General features: G+C 52.2%; 1 protein-coding gene across 1 annotated transcript in view; it reads left to right on the plus strand.

The window, feature by feature from the left end:
• MROH7 (maestro heat like repeat family member 7) overlaps positions 1–11,142 on the plus strand; it is a 39,954-nt gene extending 28,812 nt beyond the window's left edge. Inside the window, exons 16-22 of the mRNA XM_028512831.2 lie at positions 2,459–2,599; positions 3,318–3,500; positions 4,122–4,280; positions 4,537–4,659; positions 8,095–8,197; positions 10,224–10,286; positions 10,825–11,142. Of these exons, the coding sequence (XP_028368632.1) occupies positions 2,459–2,599; positions 3,318–3,500; positions 4,122–4,280; positions 4,537–4,659; positions 8,095–8,197; positions 10,224–10,286; positions 10,825–11,069 (1,017 nt within the window). The 3' untranslated portion in view covers positions 11,070–11,142. The remainder of the gene's footprint in view (positions 1–2,458; positions 2,600–3,317; positions 3,501–4,121; positions 4,281–4,536; positions 4,660–8,094; positions 8,198–10,223; positions 10,287–10,824) is intronic.
• The last annotated feature ends 4,817 nt before the right edge of the window (positions 11,143–15,959 follow it).

Genomic DNA, 15,959 nt, shown 5'->3' on the forward strand with positions numbered 1-15,959 from the left:
CTTTGCCTGATCTGCAGGCACCAGCAGAACATGTCACCTCCAGGAGGATAAGCATGGTCTTACTGCTAATCTTCCACATGGTCCTGGCGAGGAAAGGGCAGGTACCATTTCTTGAGGGCCTACTATGTGCCGAACACTGCTGACCTCTTTCATATGTTAGTTACCCGCTAATCTGCACGGCAGTGCTGCAAAGGAGGACTTGTGATGCTCAAGCTTAGGTGATGTTTCTCAGGGTCACGCAGCCCATGGCAGCCAGAGAGATTCAGACCGGGTCTCCCTGACTGGCTCTTCCATTGGAGTCGGTCAGCCTTGGTCTTCAGAGGCTGCCACACAGGCTCTTTGGGGAGGGGGTGGGAAGCTGGACCTCGCCAGATCTCAGGGGATACTCTCGTGTTCACCGCAAGGTCAAGGACCCTAGACTTAAGTTTCCCAGCATTCCCTTGGAACCCTGAACAGTGACACTCCCTCCTGGAGCAAGGGTCCTCCCCCAGGTTCTCCTACTCCCCAGAAGAGGTGGCCTGCTCCTGGCCACAGCCAGGCCTGCTGCGTGCACGGTGGAGCATCAATGTAGCTCAGATGTTCCTCCCTGGCTCCCCAGGCCTCTATGCTGTGATGGCCTTGCATGTACTTGTTTCTCCCAGTGGCTGGGGAACTCCTCAAGGGAACTGTGTGACCTTGGGCAAGTCACTGAACCTGCCTGTGCCTCAGTTTCCTCACCTGTAATATGAGGATAATGGACTGCCCATCTCAGGGTTCTAATGAGGATTCAGTGAGTTTTGCACAAAGCACTCAGAACAGTGCTGGACCCAGGAAGTGCTGGGAGTCAGCTCCGTTGCTGTTATCATTATTATCACTACTCTTTTCTGTATCTCTGATGCCCAGCACACAACCTGGTGCAGAGCAGGCCTGAGGATCCCGTGTGGATGGGTGGGAGCCTCTCTCCCCAGCTCTCTGTCCTCATTATATGGACACGTGGTCTGGTCTCAATAGTCTCAACAGATACAGGGCAAGGGAGTAGGTAGGAGGAATGTTTATGGGGACCGCCAGGCAGAAATTGAAGACCATGGTCGTGGTGGGTGGGGAGGGTAGGGAGGGGGAGGAAGGAGAGGAGAGTGATGCCTGGTTTGGGGCTGGGACAAGGATTGGGGGGGGGCGGTGCTACCCCTGCAATGGGGACACAGGAGAAAGGGCAGTTCTAGTGAGGAAAGGATCCAATGTCAAGTGTCCCCTAGGCATATATTCTTAGGTGACAGGGACCCAAAGGAGAAGCACTTGTTTGTGTCCTCCAGGAAACCCGCAATGGGAGAGGGGAGACAGATGCATTAGCAGATGTGAGCCCTGATGTCTCCACATTCGGGGCTCCAGGGGGCCCTGAGAAAGGAGCCAGCAGCCTAGGTGAGGCCTGCGGCCCTGTCAGACATGGCTTCTTAGGGCCCGAGTTCTGGATGGAGTCATGCAAAATAAGCAGGGGCTGGAGTGGAGGTGGGTGCTCTGGCAGAAGGGCATCCTGCCCACCCCAAAGGGACAACACAGCCTGGGTCATTCCATGAACAGTGCACAGCTGGGTGAGAAGCTGGTCGATGGTTAGAGTGTGGCTAGAGTGTGGTGTGGATGAGGCCCCAGAGCACTTAGGGTTGGCGGTGAAAGGCAATGGGGAGGAATGGGGGCTCTGGGCTGGGTAGTGACACGTTCAGCTCTGACATGAGGTGTTGGACATTGGGGAGAAGTGTGCAGTGAACTATTGGTTTTCCAAATTGGAAGCTCCGGATAGAGGCTGAGCTGGACGTGCAGACTTAGGTGTTATTCACCTTGGGACAGCAGTTAAGATCCTGAGAATGGGGGTGCTCACTGAGAAGAGTGGGCAGGAAGGTAAAAAAAAAAAGAGAGAGAAAAGGAAAAAAAAGGAGAGAATATTATGCTAAGTGAAATAAGCCAGTCAGTAAAAGACAAATACAGTATGATCTCACTTAAAAGAGGAATCTGAGGAACAAAATAAATGAATGAGGGGAGGGAAAAAAAAGAGTGGGCAGAACGGACAGGGACCAGGGCTGTTACCACATGATCTCCAGCAGCCGCATGGCACCCAGTCGACCCTTGGAATGCAGCTGTCTGAACTGAACTGTGTTCTAAGTGTAAAATTCACCCCAGGTTTCAGTGTGAAATACGTCCGTAATTTTTACATTGATTACATGTTGAAATGATAATATTTTTGGATATGTTGGGTTAAATAAGATGTATTACTAAAGTTAATGTTTCCCACTTCTTTTCACATTTTTAATGTGGCTATTAGAAAATTCGGGCTTCCACATGTGGCTTGTATCAGACAGCGCTGGCTGGGCAGTGACCGTGCGTGCCCCACACTCGGCCCCTGCTCATCCGGCGTGTGCTACCGGTGCCTGGGGCCCCAGAGCGCTGCCTGTCCCCTCGGCCCAGGCAGTAATCACCCTTACTCCCTCAGCTCCTCCAGATGGATCAGGTGCGGCGGATCCCCGAGGAATACTCTTTGGGGAGAATGGTGGAAGGCCTGAACCACCACGACCCCGTCATAAAGGTTCTATCTATCCGAGGCCTGGTCATCCTGGCCCGCAAGACTGAGAAGGTGAGCCGAATGCAGAGGAAAGCCCTGCCCAGCTGGACCCTGGGCTGGAGGAAGGATGGAGCTGGCCATCACGCCTTGCAGATGCTGGTGCCTGGAATCAGAATGAGAGCTTTTTCTGTCCCTGCCTCAGCTGCCCCCTCTGCAAAGGGACAGCCCTTCATAACTCCCTGGATACTTTCTTCTTTTTGAAATAGTTTGTAAAAAAAAAGAAAGAAAGAAATAGTTTAGGGTCACAATGACCCTAAAGGCAGTGTGTCTTAAGAGGGGTTGAGGGTGGCGGCAGTTATTCCTGTTTTACAGATTAGGAAGCCAAGTCTGGGATTGTTGGGGCATCATTAGCATTTTTTAAAGTGCTTTGTTTTGTTCTACCAGACACTGTTAGAGCTCATTATGTATGTGTGTGTGTGTGTGTGTGTGTAAACATATACATAATGAAGTAACAAGATGTAGACTCCAAAGCTGACTAATAATGATACAAGGAAGGGAGTAGATAGCAAAGGGCTTCAGGTGTCCGGGCCAGGAAAGAGTTGGCAAGGCCAAACAAGGCTTTGGGGACCGCAGGAGGTTGAGTGAGGGCATTCCGGGCGGGTGGGGTGGCAGAAGCAAAGGCCTGGGAGTGGGAGCTGTTTCACTACGTTGTTCTCAGTGAAGCAGAGGCTGGGTCTCCCACCTGTTAGCCCAAGTAGGAGCCCTCATCCCAAATGCTCCTGCCCCACAGGTCGCCAAGGTGCAGGCTCTCCTGCCCTTCATGGTGAAGGGCCTGAAGTGTGTGGATGGGCTGCTGGTGATGGAGGCGGGCCGCAACCTCAAGACCATCTTCAAGGGGCTGGACCGGAAGAAACTGAATGACAACTCAGTCTGTGTGGAGATGCTGCAGGTCCTGCTGCCACACTTCAGTGATGTAAGGGACCCCTTGATGTGGGTGGTGGTAGGTGGGAGGGGTGGGGGATGGCACATGGAGGGTGGTTCTTTACTACCCTGAAGGCTGCCATACCTCCATGGCCCGCCGGCAGTTGGGCAGGGCCCAGTCAGTCCAGGGGAAGGGGACCTCATTCCTCATTCCACTGGTCCCCATCTTTTTATAATAGGTTTGCATAGAGAAAAGTCCTCTTCTAATTGGCTTGCACGGAGGGAACGCTCCTTTTATAATCAAGTCTCCTCAGAGACTTGCTTCATTGCTATTGGTCTACCTACAGGGGGTGCATTTTTTATTGGTCCTGGCAGAGGGGGGCATTTTCCAACACCTGGCACTAAGGTACCTTCTGAGTGAGCAGGAGGCCTGGCTGGGAAGAGTGGGAGGAGCTCCAGAACTAGGCTCCGGTGAGGGGACACCAGCCCCAGATAAACCCCACTAGGCAGCCTCTTCTGTTCTCTGTCTCTGTGTACCCCCCAACCCCACCCTGTGCCTGGAGGGCCACTCAGAATGAGTGAAAGGAAGGTCGTGGTGCCTCCATGTGAGGTACAGAGGCCCAGGTCACCTTCTGGAGGAGGGAGCATGCCTGAGCCTCTGCATCTGTCCCAGCCACGGGAAGACGTGCGCTCCTCCTGCATCAACCTGTATGGCAAGGTGGTCCAGAAGCTGCGGTCCTCGACCTGCACCCCTGCCGTGGAGGAACAGCTGATCAGCACCTTGGTTCCCCTGCTGCTGACCATGCAAGAGGGCAACACTAAGGTGGGCCAGGTGAGTGTGTGCAGGCACCCGGCCCTGCGGGCGCCTCTCCCTTTGTGGAAACTGATCCAGACTCACTAACAACTATGGTGAAAAGTCTATTTTCCAGAAGTGCCCACGTGAGGATTCCTCTCCCAAACACCAGCTTCACGTGCACATTTAAACTAGGGATCGATTTTCCAAAATCCAGTGTCACAACACTTCTGGAACATGTTCTGGCTGTCCTGGAATTCCACAGCTCTGGTATTCTCTCTCTGGTGGTCCTCAGCTCTGTGTGAAGACCCTGTTCCGCTGTTCTTGCTTCATGGCGTGGGCGTTGCCAAAGAAAGCTTACAGCCAGAAGCCCTGGGACGGCCAGCAGCAGACCGTGGCCAAAATCTGCAACTACCTTGTGAGTGCTTCCAAGACTCCAGTGGTTCTTCACCAGCATGGTGGGGGCGGGCAAGTCTTTCCTTTCCTCTTCTTTCTTTTTACATCTCGACTGGACATTCCAGTGCTAACCATGGGTCGCTGGCTCCTGAATGTTCATCTCCATCTTTAACTGCTCTCCTCACTCCGAGTGTTCCCGTTCCAGGGGTCTACTAGGCACCTCCCCCTGCTGAACCACACACACTACAGTCTCAGCTTGTCCCTTCTGAACTTATGGACTTCCCATTTCAACTGCGCTCTGACCCCCTAGGTCCCCAAAGCTGAAACCTAGAATCATCCTAGACTCCTTCATCTTTCTCACCTTCCACATTGGACCCATCTTAGATCCCTAAGTACCCCTGAATCTGTTTCACCCTCCCCACCCCGACTGTCATTGCCTTTAGTTCAGGTCATGATGTCTCTCAGCTGGGACAGGGGTCTAGCCTTCCAGTGGATCTCCCAGCCTTTAATCTCATCTTCTGCAACCCATTCCCCACCCAGGCCGCCAGAGTGGTCTGGTTAGAACACACACCTGTTTATCTTGCTGAAAGGGCCTTATCGCCTCCCTTTTCTACAACAGTAAATCCCAGGGTGTATTGTCTGACACCAGTCCTTTCCTTTTTCATCCTCACCTGAGGACACACTTACTGATTTTAGAGAGAAGGGAAGTAAGGGAGAGAGAGGGGAGAGGAACACTGATGTGAGAAACATCAATTGGTGGCCTCTTATATGCGCTGTGACAGGCCCGGGCCCAGAACTAGGCACGTGCCCCGACCAGGAACAGAACCTGAGATCTTTTGGTTCGTGAGCTGGTGCTCTGGCTGAGTGAGCCACACCTGCCAGGTCTGTGGCACCAGTTCTGTACAGGATATGCCCTACTGGGGAGAAAAGAAGTTCTGAGACAAATAAGTTTGGGAAATACTGCATTGTCTTGCTCCTTTTGGATATGTGCAGTGCCATCAGCTCATTAAAGTTCTGTGCTAAGGGTATGTTTTATGGTTGTTTAGTTTATGGTTTTCCAAACTTATTTGACCCCACAGAACCCGCTGTCTAGGTAAGACCTGAGAACATCCTAAGGCAGGGAAGTGCTGCATCGCAGCATATGGCCCAGTGCCTCTGCACAACATTTAGGAAGCTTTGTCATCTGGTCCCGTTGCCTTCCTCGTTGTCACGGGCAGGGGTCCCCTGGACACACACTCTAAGACAGAGGTTGGTTAGCATGCAGTGGGCTATGAGGGAGCACCCTTGGGGTTAACCCCTGCAGAAGGGAAGGCTAGGAACGGGGGAGCAGAGGAGTCAAGCCTCAGTGTAGTTTCAGGGAGTGCTACATGAGATTCCCCAAATCAAGGTCAGGGGACAGATTTTACATCCCCCTGTCTCTAGATGCCAGCCACCCTGGGAAGGGACATAACCTGGGGTTAACAGTTTTCTCCAGCCAAGGCAGTCCCCACAGCTTGAGGAATACATTTTTCACACCTGAAGAGAGATTTGGACAGAGCATGCCAGCATCCCTCAAACCAGCCTAACAAATATATACGGAGTAAGAGAGTGAGAAGAGGGCTCAACACCGCCATGGTCAGTGATGCTCAAAATGTCCTCATCCAGTGTCTAACCGTGTTACCATCATTTTCCAGAGAGAGGAAATGCCCTGGAGGGAGTGTGTGGCCAGGGCACTAATTCGAATACCTGCAGGGCCCAGGGACCGGGCAGATGTGATCGTGAGTGACGTGGCGGTGGTAGTGCCTGCGGCACCCTGTAGGGCCCAGTCCCGGCTGGAAGCCGAGCGGAGAGCTTCAGCTCACGGTGCAGCCACTCTTGCCAGGTCTTCTCATTTCACAGGAGAAGCTACAAATTCAGATTTTTTTTTTTTATTGATTTGAGAGCAGGGGGAGAGATAGAGAGGGAGAGAGAAACACTGATTTATCGTCTCACCAACTGATGCATTCATTGGTTGATTGTTCTATATGCCCTGATCAGGATCAAACCACAACCTTGGTGTATTGGGAAGACACTTGAACCAACTGAGCTACTCGGCCAGGGCAAAACCCAGATTTTTATAAGACATTAATCAGCAATCAGCTTAGCTTGCTTAAAGCACTGTGCAGGTCACTGCTTGGCTGGCCACTTGTGGCCCGTGGGCTGCCAGTTTGTGACCTCTGCAGTAGATCCTGAAGGATTCTCAGTATTTTCTTTGATCTCTAGGTGTCAACACTTTTGCTCATGTGAAAGTCAAGTTCTAGCCTTAGCTTTAGAAGGGGTTGGTAACCTATCTGTAAATTCATTCATTCATTCATTCATTCACTCACTCACTCATTCATCCACCCATCTAACACTTTCTGGGCACCTGCACCATGCCAAGTCCTGAGTGGGGTACTGGGGCCCCTGGGTTGAGTGAGATGGCTCCTTCTCTTCGGGGAGCTCAGGATCCAGGGGAGGAAATGGTGTAAATAATTACAGCACAATGTCATAGGTGCTATGACAAAGACTGTGCACAATGCTGCAGAAACATCTAGGGTGGTGGGATCAGCTCTGTCTGAGGGTTGTGGAAGCCTCAGGGAGGAGGTAGCTTCTGAGCTGAGCCTCAGGGGGTGAGATGGAGTTCATCAGATGAAGAGAGGGAAGGGCACTGCAGTTTGGAGCAGCTGTTCGTACCAGACACAGATCTGAGGTGAGCGGGGCTGTGTCCTGGGACTGGAGCACAAAGTGCACGGCAGGTGGAGGCAGTGCAGAAGTTGAGGCCCCAAAGGAGCGTGACCATGCAGGCTTTGCAACACACCCAGGAGTTTACTCCCCAATGTGCAGATTGTCAACAGAGGAGTGATCTGATCAGATTTCTCTTCATTTCCCACAACAGCCTTTTAGCAAGATGCCCATCCCTTAGTTTCTACTTGACCAAATTCATCCTGGACACCACTGTCAGATGATTTTGCCCAAAATATTGCTCTGCCATGGCCTTACAAAAAATGAATTCTGGCTTCCTATTTTCTAAAGCATGAGTAAGCCCTGTTCCTGTCTGGCTTTTAAGAGCCTCTAAGACCCTCTCCTCTCTTCACTTTATTCCCAACTGTTCTGCAGCTTGAATCCTTCACCCTGGTAAGCCCTGTCCCCCTTATCGATCACGTCCCTTGTGTGCCAGGTGCATTCTCACCTCGGGATGGACTCGAGTTTTAGAGTTTTCCTTCCAGCTGCAGCAGGGCGTGTGTTAGAAGAAGGGACATTCAAGGCAGAAAGACTGCAGAAGTAACTGTTGTGATCAGCCAGGAGAAGATGAGGTCTGGCCTCTGGGGGCTCGGGCAGAGATATTTAGGAAGCGAGCGGCCAGGGCTTGGCTGCCTGACAGAGTCACCGTTCCTAGCTTCAGCAGGCGTGGATGAGTCCTGGCGAGGGCTCGGCACTCCTGGGGTTCTCTCTGTCCCAGGTTACTACCCACCGAGACAGTGCCTTCACATTTCTCAACCAGAGCCTGGAGTACGCCAAGAATCCCCGGGCCTCCCTCCGGAAGTCCTCAGTCATGTTCATAGGTAACCCACCTTGGCACAGCTAGTCCTGCCCCCGGGGCTCTGCCAAATCTCCAACTTTCTCCCTTGGAAGGAAGCTGCCAGCCCTTTGGGCACCTGGGTGGGTGCCTCCCCTGGGGTTTGAGGGTTGGCCAGCAGATAATCACTGTGCAGATTAGAAAGCTCTTGTCTAAGATCACTGCATGGTCCACAGGCTGGATGCAGCCTGGAATCCTTGTGCAGGTTACAACAGTGGCAACTGTACACAGCAGAACTGCCGTCTCCCTACTGGAGTGCAGCCTGGGCCTGGGCCCAGCGGGAGCCTGCCATTGTGGAAGTGGAAAAGTTGAGCCGAGTCTCAGCGCCACGACCCCCTTTCTGAGCTCAGTTTTTCAGTTTTCTTATCTGTGAGATGGGGATCAACTCCTGCTTCACAGACTGGATGAGAATTTCTTTTTTTTTTTTTTTTTTTTTTATGTCAAGGCTGGCATGTCAGGGCGCTCACTCAATGTCAGTTACCTTCATTCTCCCCACAATCCCAACCTCTGCCTCTGTGGGGAAAACAAATAGCAGATTCCCCTCTCCCAGAATCCCCCATAGGACCATTTTGATGACATGCTGGGTATGTCTTCTCCCAGCTATACTCCCCCTCCCCCCAAAATAACCACACACCCTTCACCAAGGACCAACAGACATGTTGCAAAAAGGCTTGGAGAGGGTGATCCTCCCAGACCCCCACTTTGTAAGGTGATGTTTTCTTGACTTTCCTCAATTCGTTTGCAGTTTTTTATCCATCCAGTCATCCATGAACCCCTTCAGTGGTTTATTTAGCCAGTGGTGGTTATCCCTCTACTCTGTCAGTCACTCTGCTTAGTCCAGAGAAACAAAGAACCCTTCAGGAGGTGATGCTGTTCAGGTGATCAGGGATGGGTGAGAGGAGTGGTGTCCAGGACTGGGGGAGCCCTCAGAATGTGGGGGCCTTTCGGAGGCAGCTTCTCACAGGGAGTGACATTACTTCATAAATCTCGTTAGAAATTAATCACTTCTAAAAATGTTGGTTGTATAACACCCTGGGGATCTCCTCTCTGCTGGGAGCTGTGCTGGGGGAACCAATCTGAGCAGCGTCAGCCTCTGGCTGCAGACAGCCCCCTCTGTGGGGCAGCAACTCTAGCCTCTACAGGCGGCTGATCTTTTGTGAGACCCTGAAGAAGGTTAGAATCGCTTTCTCTAGGAAAATGCATATACGCATACAATTGTGCACATGCTGTAAGATCCTGGGAGACTGGCTCACCCCTCCCCAGTGCATTTAAGTTGAAGAAGCCCCTGGTCTGGTGGGAGATGCATAAATCACATGTAAAATACAATGCACCATATACAGATAGAGAGAAACTCACAGGAACTCTGGGGACCAGAGTGCTGCTTAACCTGGCTTGGGGGCAGGGGCAGGAATGATTTCCTGGAGGAGCAACTTCGTTGACCTGAATGTTCAAAAATAAATAGGAATTAGCTAGGTAAGAAAGTGTTGGAAGGGCATTCCAAGAGGTATAGGCCACTTAAGGATCTGGTGGTACTTTGGGAAGCAGGCATGCAGGCTGGGAACAGGAGAGGGCTAAATAACATTGCTGAGGACCTGGGTCTCAGCCCTGCCACCTGCCTGCCTGGAAGGTAGGCCAGGCGCTTGGTGTCTTTCATGTTATTATGGCTCAAACTCCTCAGAGAAGGGGCAGCCGAGGCAGCCCCTCCTCCACTCTCAGGTGAGGATACTAAGGGCCAGTCTGACTAAGGGACCACCTGGGGCCACCTATCAGCATTGGCTACGGCCCACATCCTGCCCCTGGTCTGGTGCCATCCCTGGCCTTCAAGCCTGCCACGTTTCCCAGGGCCCCCCTTGGGAACTCTGCCACAGGATCAAAATGAAGTTCTCTTTTTGTGTCCTCATTTGTGAGGCTGGAGAAAAGAGAGGTTCTCTGAGGAGGTCTGGTCCGAGGGTGGGATGGGGGTGGGTCAGAGTCGGGAGGTGGATGTGCTCACCTCTTGGATTGTGCTCAAGGGTTCCTGGTCCCCTTCATGGACAGCATAATGACGGAAGAGTGTCTGAATGAAGTTAAAGCTGGTGAGTTGTGCCCTGTGCTGGAGAGATGTTAGGGGCTGGTGAGAGACTGGGTAGGCCCGCAGTGGGTCATAGGAAAGGAAAGGGGCAGGTCCCAAGGCAAGGGTCCTCAGCTCAGTTCAGCTGTGTTAATCTTTATGCAGGCAAGTACATGTCAGGTGCCATGGGGTCACCAAGACAGAGGACATAGCCCCATCCTAGGGGAGCTTATAGTCTAAGAAACCAGGCCCAGAAAAAACCAGACCCAAAACCATTTAGTTCAGGGCAAGCAGTTCAGACTCTTAAGTGGGGAAGATTAATTTTGTAACTGGGAAAGCTGAAGGTAGGCTGGGATGGTCCAAGAAGACTTCCTGGAGGAGGCAGGTTTAGCTTCAGGCTTTGAAGTGTAAACAGTTTGAAGAGCTGGGAGGAAGGTAAGATGAGGGTAGGCTGAGCAGAGGGTACCTAAGTCATGTCATGGAAGTGAGAAGGAAGGATGAGGTGTGAGACCTGTGTGGAGACCTGGTCTTCACAAGTGGCCTCTTCCCTTCCCACGACTCAGCTCTGGAAAACTTGAGATATGACCCAGAAGCCTCAGTGTGCATCTGTGCGGCCCAGGCCCAGGACAACATACTGGCCAGCTGCTGGCGGAACTCATGGCCACTGCCACATGGGGACGTGTGGGTGTGTGACCCGGCCACCACACATCGCTGGAGCCCTAGCTCTGAGAACCTGCCCACTTCCCACCGGCGGCGCTCCTGGATCAGACAGGCAGTGGACTCCTGGACAACGTCCCTGAAGCAGTGATGTTCCTGGGCCCTCCTCAGGGGAAGCCAGGGCCCTGGCCATGCTCATTATAAATGCCACGTGGCTTACCTCTCGCCGCTGAGTGTTTCCTTGTAGGAGGGGCCCCAGGGTTGGGAGCAGTCATCGCTCTGTGCGGCAAGCCTGTGAGAAGAGCATGGCCTTCATCGCTGACTCCGGCAGCACCTACAGACTCACACAGGCTGTTTGTCCACATTTTGTAAGTGGGGAAGCTGAGGCTCAGAGAGGTAAAGTGGCTCATTCAAGGCCACACAGTAAGTTCTTTGGATGTTTCAGTTTCCTCTCCCCAATAGGGAGAGCAAAAGAACAAAAGGAAAAGATGATTTGGGTGGTTTTTGAGGCAGGAAAAGAGAGATGCCTCCCACCCCAAGACATCATGCATATCCCTGAACCCGGACCTCTGAGTCCCACCCTTGGATCTTTGTGCAGAGATTGGTCGCTGTTCATCTGGGCAACATTTATTGAGCAGCTAACCTGGGCCAGGTCTGCCCTGGGTGCTGGAGACACAGACGTGAATGAGACCCAACCCCAGGCCCTGGGCGGTCTACAGTCTTGATGCAGTGGTTCCCCACAAGGGGGTGATTTTTGACCCCTAGGGAATATTTGACAATGTCTGGAGATATTTGTGGTTGTTGTGACTCAAGGAAGGAGATACTATTGGCATCCGTGGGTAGAGGCCAGTGATATTGCCAAACATCCTACAGTACATAGGAAAGCACCCCCCCACCCCACCCAGGGAAGAAGCATTCACCCCAAACTGTCAAAAGTGCTGGGGTTGGGAAATTTTGGTCTAATGAAAGTATAAGAGACGTAAACACACCAGCAGCCCAGCAGGTCGGTACTTCAATGAAGGTTGGCGTGGAGCTGTGGGGTATGCAGACTAGCCTGGGGCTGGGGTGTGGGCAAAGGCCTTCCGGAGACAATGCTCCCCTCCAGGGGGTTTGGAACAATGACCAGATGGTGGGCGTGTATGGAGAACCGCACAGGGGCCAAGGCCCACGAGCAGATACGTAGGTATGTAGGTACGTAGGTGCGATAAAGCCCGGTGGGAGGGAAGCGAAGGGCAAGGGTTGGTCACAGTGGCCTCGGAGGCTGTGTTAAGGAGGGAGACGTCATCCAGAGAGCAGTGGGAAGGCATGGTGGGAGGGCCAAGGCAAGCAGGGCAGAAATGTGGGCAGATTTCTGCTTTAGAAAGCTGTGTGCTCATGGGGATATAGGGATTCCCAGGCACTGCTGGTGGAAGGGTAGGTGAGTGCAGCCATTCTGGACAGGAATCTGTCTCTTGTCAGTCATATTAAGTTTATGTATACCCATGACCCCGAAATTCCCCTCGTGGGCACACTTCTCAGGGAATCCTCCCATTGGTCCATAAAGAGTGGTGTGCGAGGAAGTCTGTCACAGCGCTATCTGTGGTGCCTGGGAGAGCAGGGGGTGAATGGGCGCCACGGAAACAGTTAGAGGCAGTGCGGGCACATGTAACACCATGGGTGGGACCTAAAACCTAGTGCTCAGTGCAAAAAGCATATTAAAAATGTATGGCCCTGGCTGGTGGCTCAGTTGGTTGGAGCATCCCATACACCAAAAAGGTTGCAGGTTTGATTTCCAGTCAGGGCACCTAGCTGGGTTGTGGGGTCCAACCCCAGTCAGGGTGTGTATGGGAGGCAACTGATTGATGTTTCTCTGTATCTCCCTCTCTCTCTCTAAAATCAACAAACATATTCTCCCGTGAGGATAAAAAAATAATAAAATGTATGTACTAAAAGTTGCATTTTGCAAGAACATGTACAAGCTGAAAATACTCATTAAAACACAGATTGGTGGGGGGCTGAGGAGGGTGCAGGGGCATTAGGGAATAATGAAAAAAAGGAGCGGTAGAAAGCTCACTCTAAGTGGAATGAAAGGGTAGGTTGCAGGTGGGGGCAGTTGTGTGGACAAGAGCACAGGCAGGGAGACCTGGCTGGAGGCTTCAGAGAAGAGTGGGGGTGCTGGACTGCAGTGAGGGATGACGAGAATGATCAGACCCGTGTGAGATTAAGGAAAGAGGATTTTCAGAACCTGGTGGTGGATGAAGGGGAGGAGGAACAAGGTGCCCAGGATGGTGCCCAGGTTTCTGGGTGGACGACTGGGTCAGTGGTATCCCCTCACTGAGTGATTCCTCCAGCCAGGAGGGGTCTGGGGAGGGATGGGCGTGATGAGCTTGAGGGGCTTGTGTGCCACGCTAGTGGAGACACACCCCAGATGACTGGCTACGCAAGGGTGGAGCTCAGCAGTGGGATCTGAGATGGAAACAGATTGGAGACTCATCTGCATACAATGGTGAGGCGAGATTCCCTGGGTGAGTCCATGGAGTGGGAAGAGACACAAGTATGAGGGGCACCTACATTTAAGCTCCTGCTGGGGATAAGGAACCCAAGAATTTGACCACACAATCATCCTGCAATAAAGGGTAGGCCAAGGCCATCAGGATCCTGGGCTGAAGAGAGAGTAGCAAACGAGGATGGTCCTTTTGCATAACCTTTTCTGTTGCCAAGAATGATTGCAAGCATTACCTCCTTTGAGGCTCATGCTAGGCCTACAGACTTATGGGGAAGGTAGACCAGCTTTATTGTCTACATTTGACATATGAGGACAGGGCTCAGATGGTGGGCCTTGTCCAAGGTCACACAAGGAAATCACACAAGGAAACAAAAGTGTGAGTCCCAAGGTCTCCCACCCATGCCTCAGCCCTTTCCACCCAGGGACACTGCTGCTTCCATTGGCAAGAGCCTAGGTCTGGGGGTGGCCTTGACAAATGATAGCTGCCATAATCTGAATCTGGGTGGCCTCAAAGCTCAACAGAGGCTAATAGCCTCAGTTTCTAGCCAACGCCCCCAAGTAGTCTTGAGTTGGAAGGGTCAAAGAGCACTGGGCAAGTCACCTTCCTTCTCTGAGCCTCCCCTGTCATCACCTGTAAAATGGGTTCTTCACAGGGTTTTATAGGAATCAAATTTCAAGGTGGAAGCAAAAGGAAGAAGTGGGCTCTGTACTCAAGAAGTGAGAAGATAATGAAGGAATAAGAATGGGAACTGTAGTTAGGGAGCAGTGTGGAGCAGGAAGTGTAGGAAAGGTTTGGGTGTGGAGGAAAGGGACCAGGTGTTCTGCCGTGTGTGGGGTGAGTTACAAGGGAAAGACACAGTCCTGGCCCTGGGAGGCTCATTGCCCTCTGTGTGTCATCCTTAGCCCTGCGGCCTCACTCATCTTCGTACCAAACAATGACCAAGCCCAGCAGCTCCACTACTGGGCTTCAGATTTCTTCTCTCCCCAGGTCTCTCACCAACAGTCTCCTTGTCAATCTCTTAACCAAGCCTCCCTCCATCAATCTTTCACCTGGCAACCCAGGCCTTCCTGAGACAAATTCACCCATAGGTCTTTTCCATGGCTCACTCTCCTCTGCAGGATTAAGGCCAATGTGTGATCAGGCCCTCTGGTCCTCGCCCGCCTTGCTGGCCTTACTCTTGCAGTACCCAGCATACTGGCTGTTACACACCTCCGCGCCTCTCTGCATATGGGCTCCCACTGCCTGAAGTGCCCAACTGTCCCTCCAGCCTCCATCCATCTGCAGAGCCCTTCCTTGTCTCTGTGTCACCTCCTCTGTGAAATCTCCCTGAATCCTTCTGTTACTAAGAAGGAGGCCTGACCATGGGCAGGTCTGCCTAGGGCCAGCTGGCAGTGTTGTGGGTTCTTGACTTGTACAGAAAATATTTCACGAGCCCAGGTGACTGTGAGAGTATGTTTATTAAATAAAGCTGGGCACAGTGAAACAAGGAGAGCTTAGGATTGAAGAATAGGAGAGAGCCTGGGTGGGGATGCTTTGGTTCTCTAGAAACATTGTAAGAAAGAAATGAGCACAGGTGAAGCTGCTGTCAGCTCACTGGAAAGTCAGAGAAAAGGGGGCCTTGGAAACAGGGTCAGGGGGTTAGCCCAGGACAAGCTGCTACTGCCCATTGCTCCCCTGGTTGCAAATCTCAAGGGGACCCTTGGGTTTTAGGAGATGCATGCATGCCTTTGGAGAAAGAAGAGGGGGAAGGGAAAGGTGCAGGTGTGCTCCCTGGAGGGATAGAGTTCTGGGTCCTCTGTTTTGAGGGTTTTTAAAGGCTGGGAGTTTAAGGGAGGTCTTAGGGGAGATCTCAATAGAATATTCATCAGCTTTTCCAGGTGTCCCCTTTCAGGGTTGTGGTCTCCACTGATTGGTCACCACCAAGGCAAGGGAGTCATTAGTTATAGCAGCTGGCACTGGCCATCTGGTTTTGCTGCTTTTCTGGGCCTGGAGCTGCAATACGACTGAGGCCTAGATGTTATCTCTAGGGAGGTGACCGTCTGTATCTTGCTCTAAATTGCTTGGCCAATTTGTTCAGCTATGTCCATTTCCCCTTTCTACTTGAGAAGGCATTTTCCCAGCTTCTTACTGTCCTGCCTCAGTGCAGGTAATACCCACTCCTCTGTGCAGACCTGTAAGCAGTCCTGACTCCCCCTGGTCTGTGGTCTAGCTGCCTTTCCTTCTAGACCAGGCTGTGGGCCCCCTGAGGCTGTAGCACCCAATGCAGGGCTGGCAGCCATTTGCTGCCTAATCCAGTGTCTGCTGAAAGGCTCACCTGGCCTGGAGGCCTTACTCCATCTCAGTTGTGGGGGGTGAGGGGTGTGTGGGGCGCGGTTAATCTCAGAAATAGATATCTCTGATTACATCACTTCTTTTCCTCAAGCTCTCCAAAAGGTCCCATTGCACTGAGGAGAATCCCAGTCCTCAGAATCAGGCCCATTATCCCTTCCACGTCACCTCTTTCTTTCTCATTCTTCTCCAGCACCCCATCCCCCAAGCTCCCTCGCTGGGGCTCC

Source organism: Phyllostomus discolor, chromosome 5, assembly GCF_004126475.2.
Source record: "Phyllostomus discolor isolate MPI-MPIP mPhyDis1 chromosome 5, mPhyDis1.pri.v3, whole genome shotgun sequence".
NCBI classification, from domain to species: domain Eukaryota; kingdom Metazoa; phylum Chordata; class Mammalia; order Chiroptera; family Phyllostomidae; genus Phyllostomus; species Phyllostomus discolor.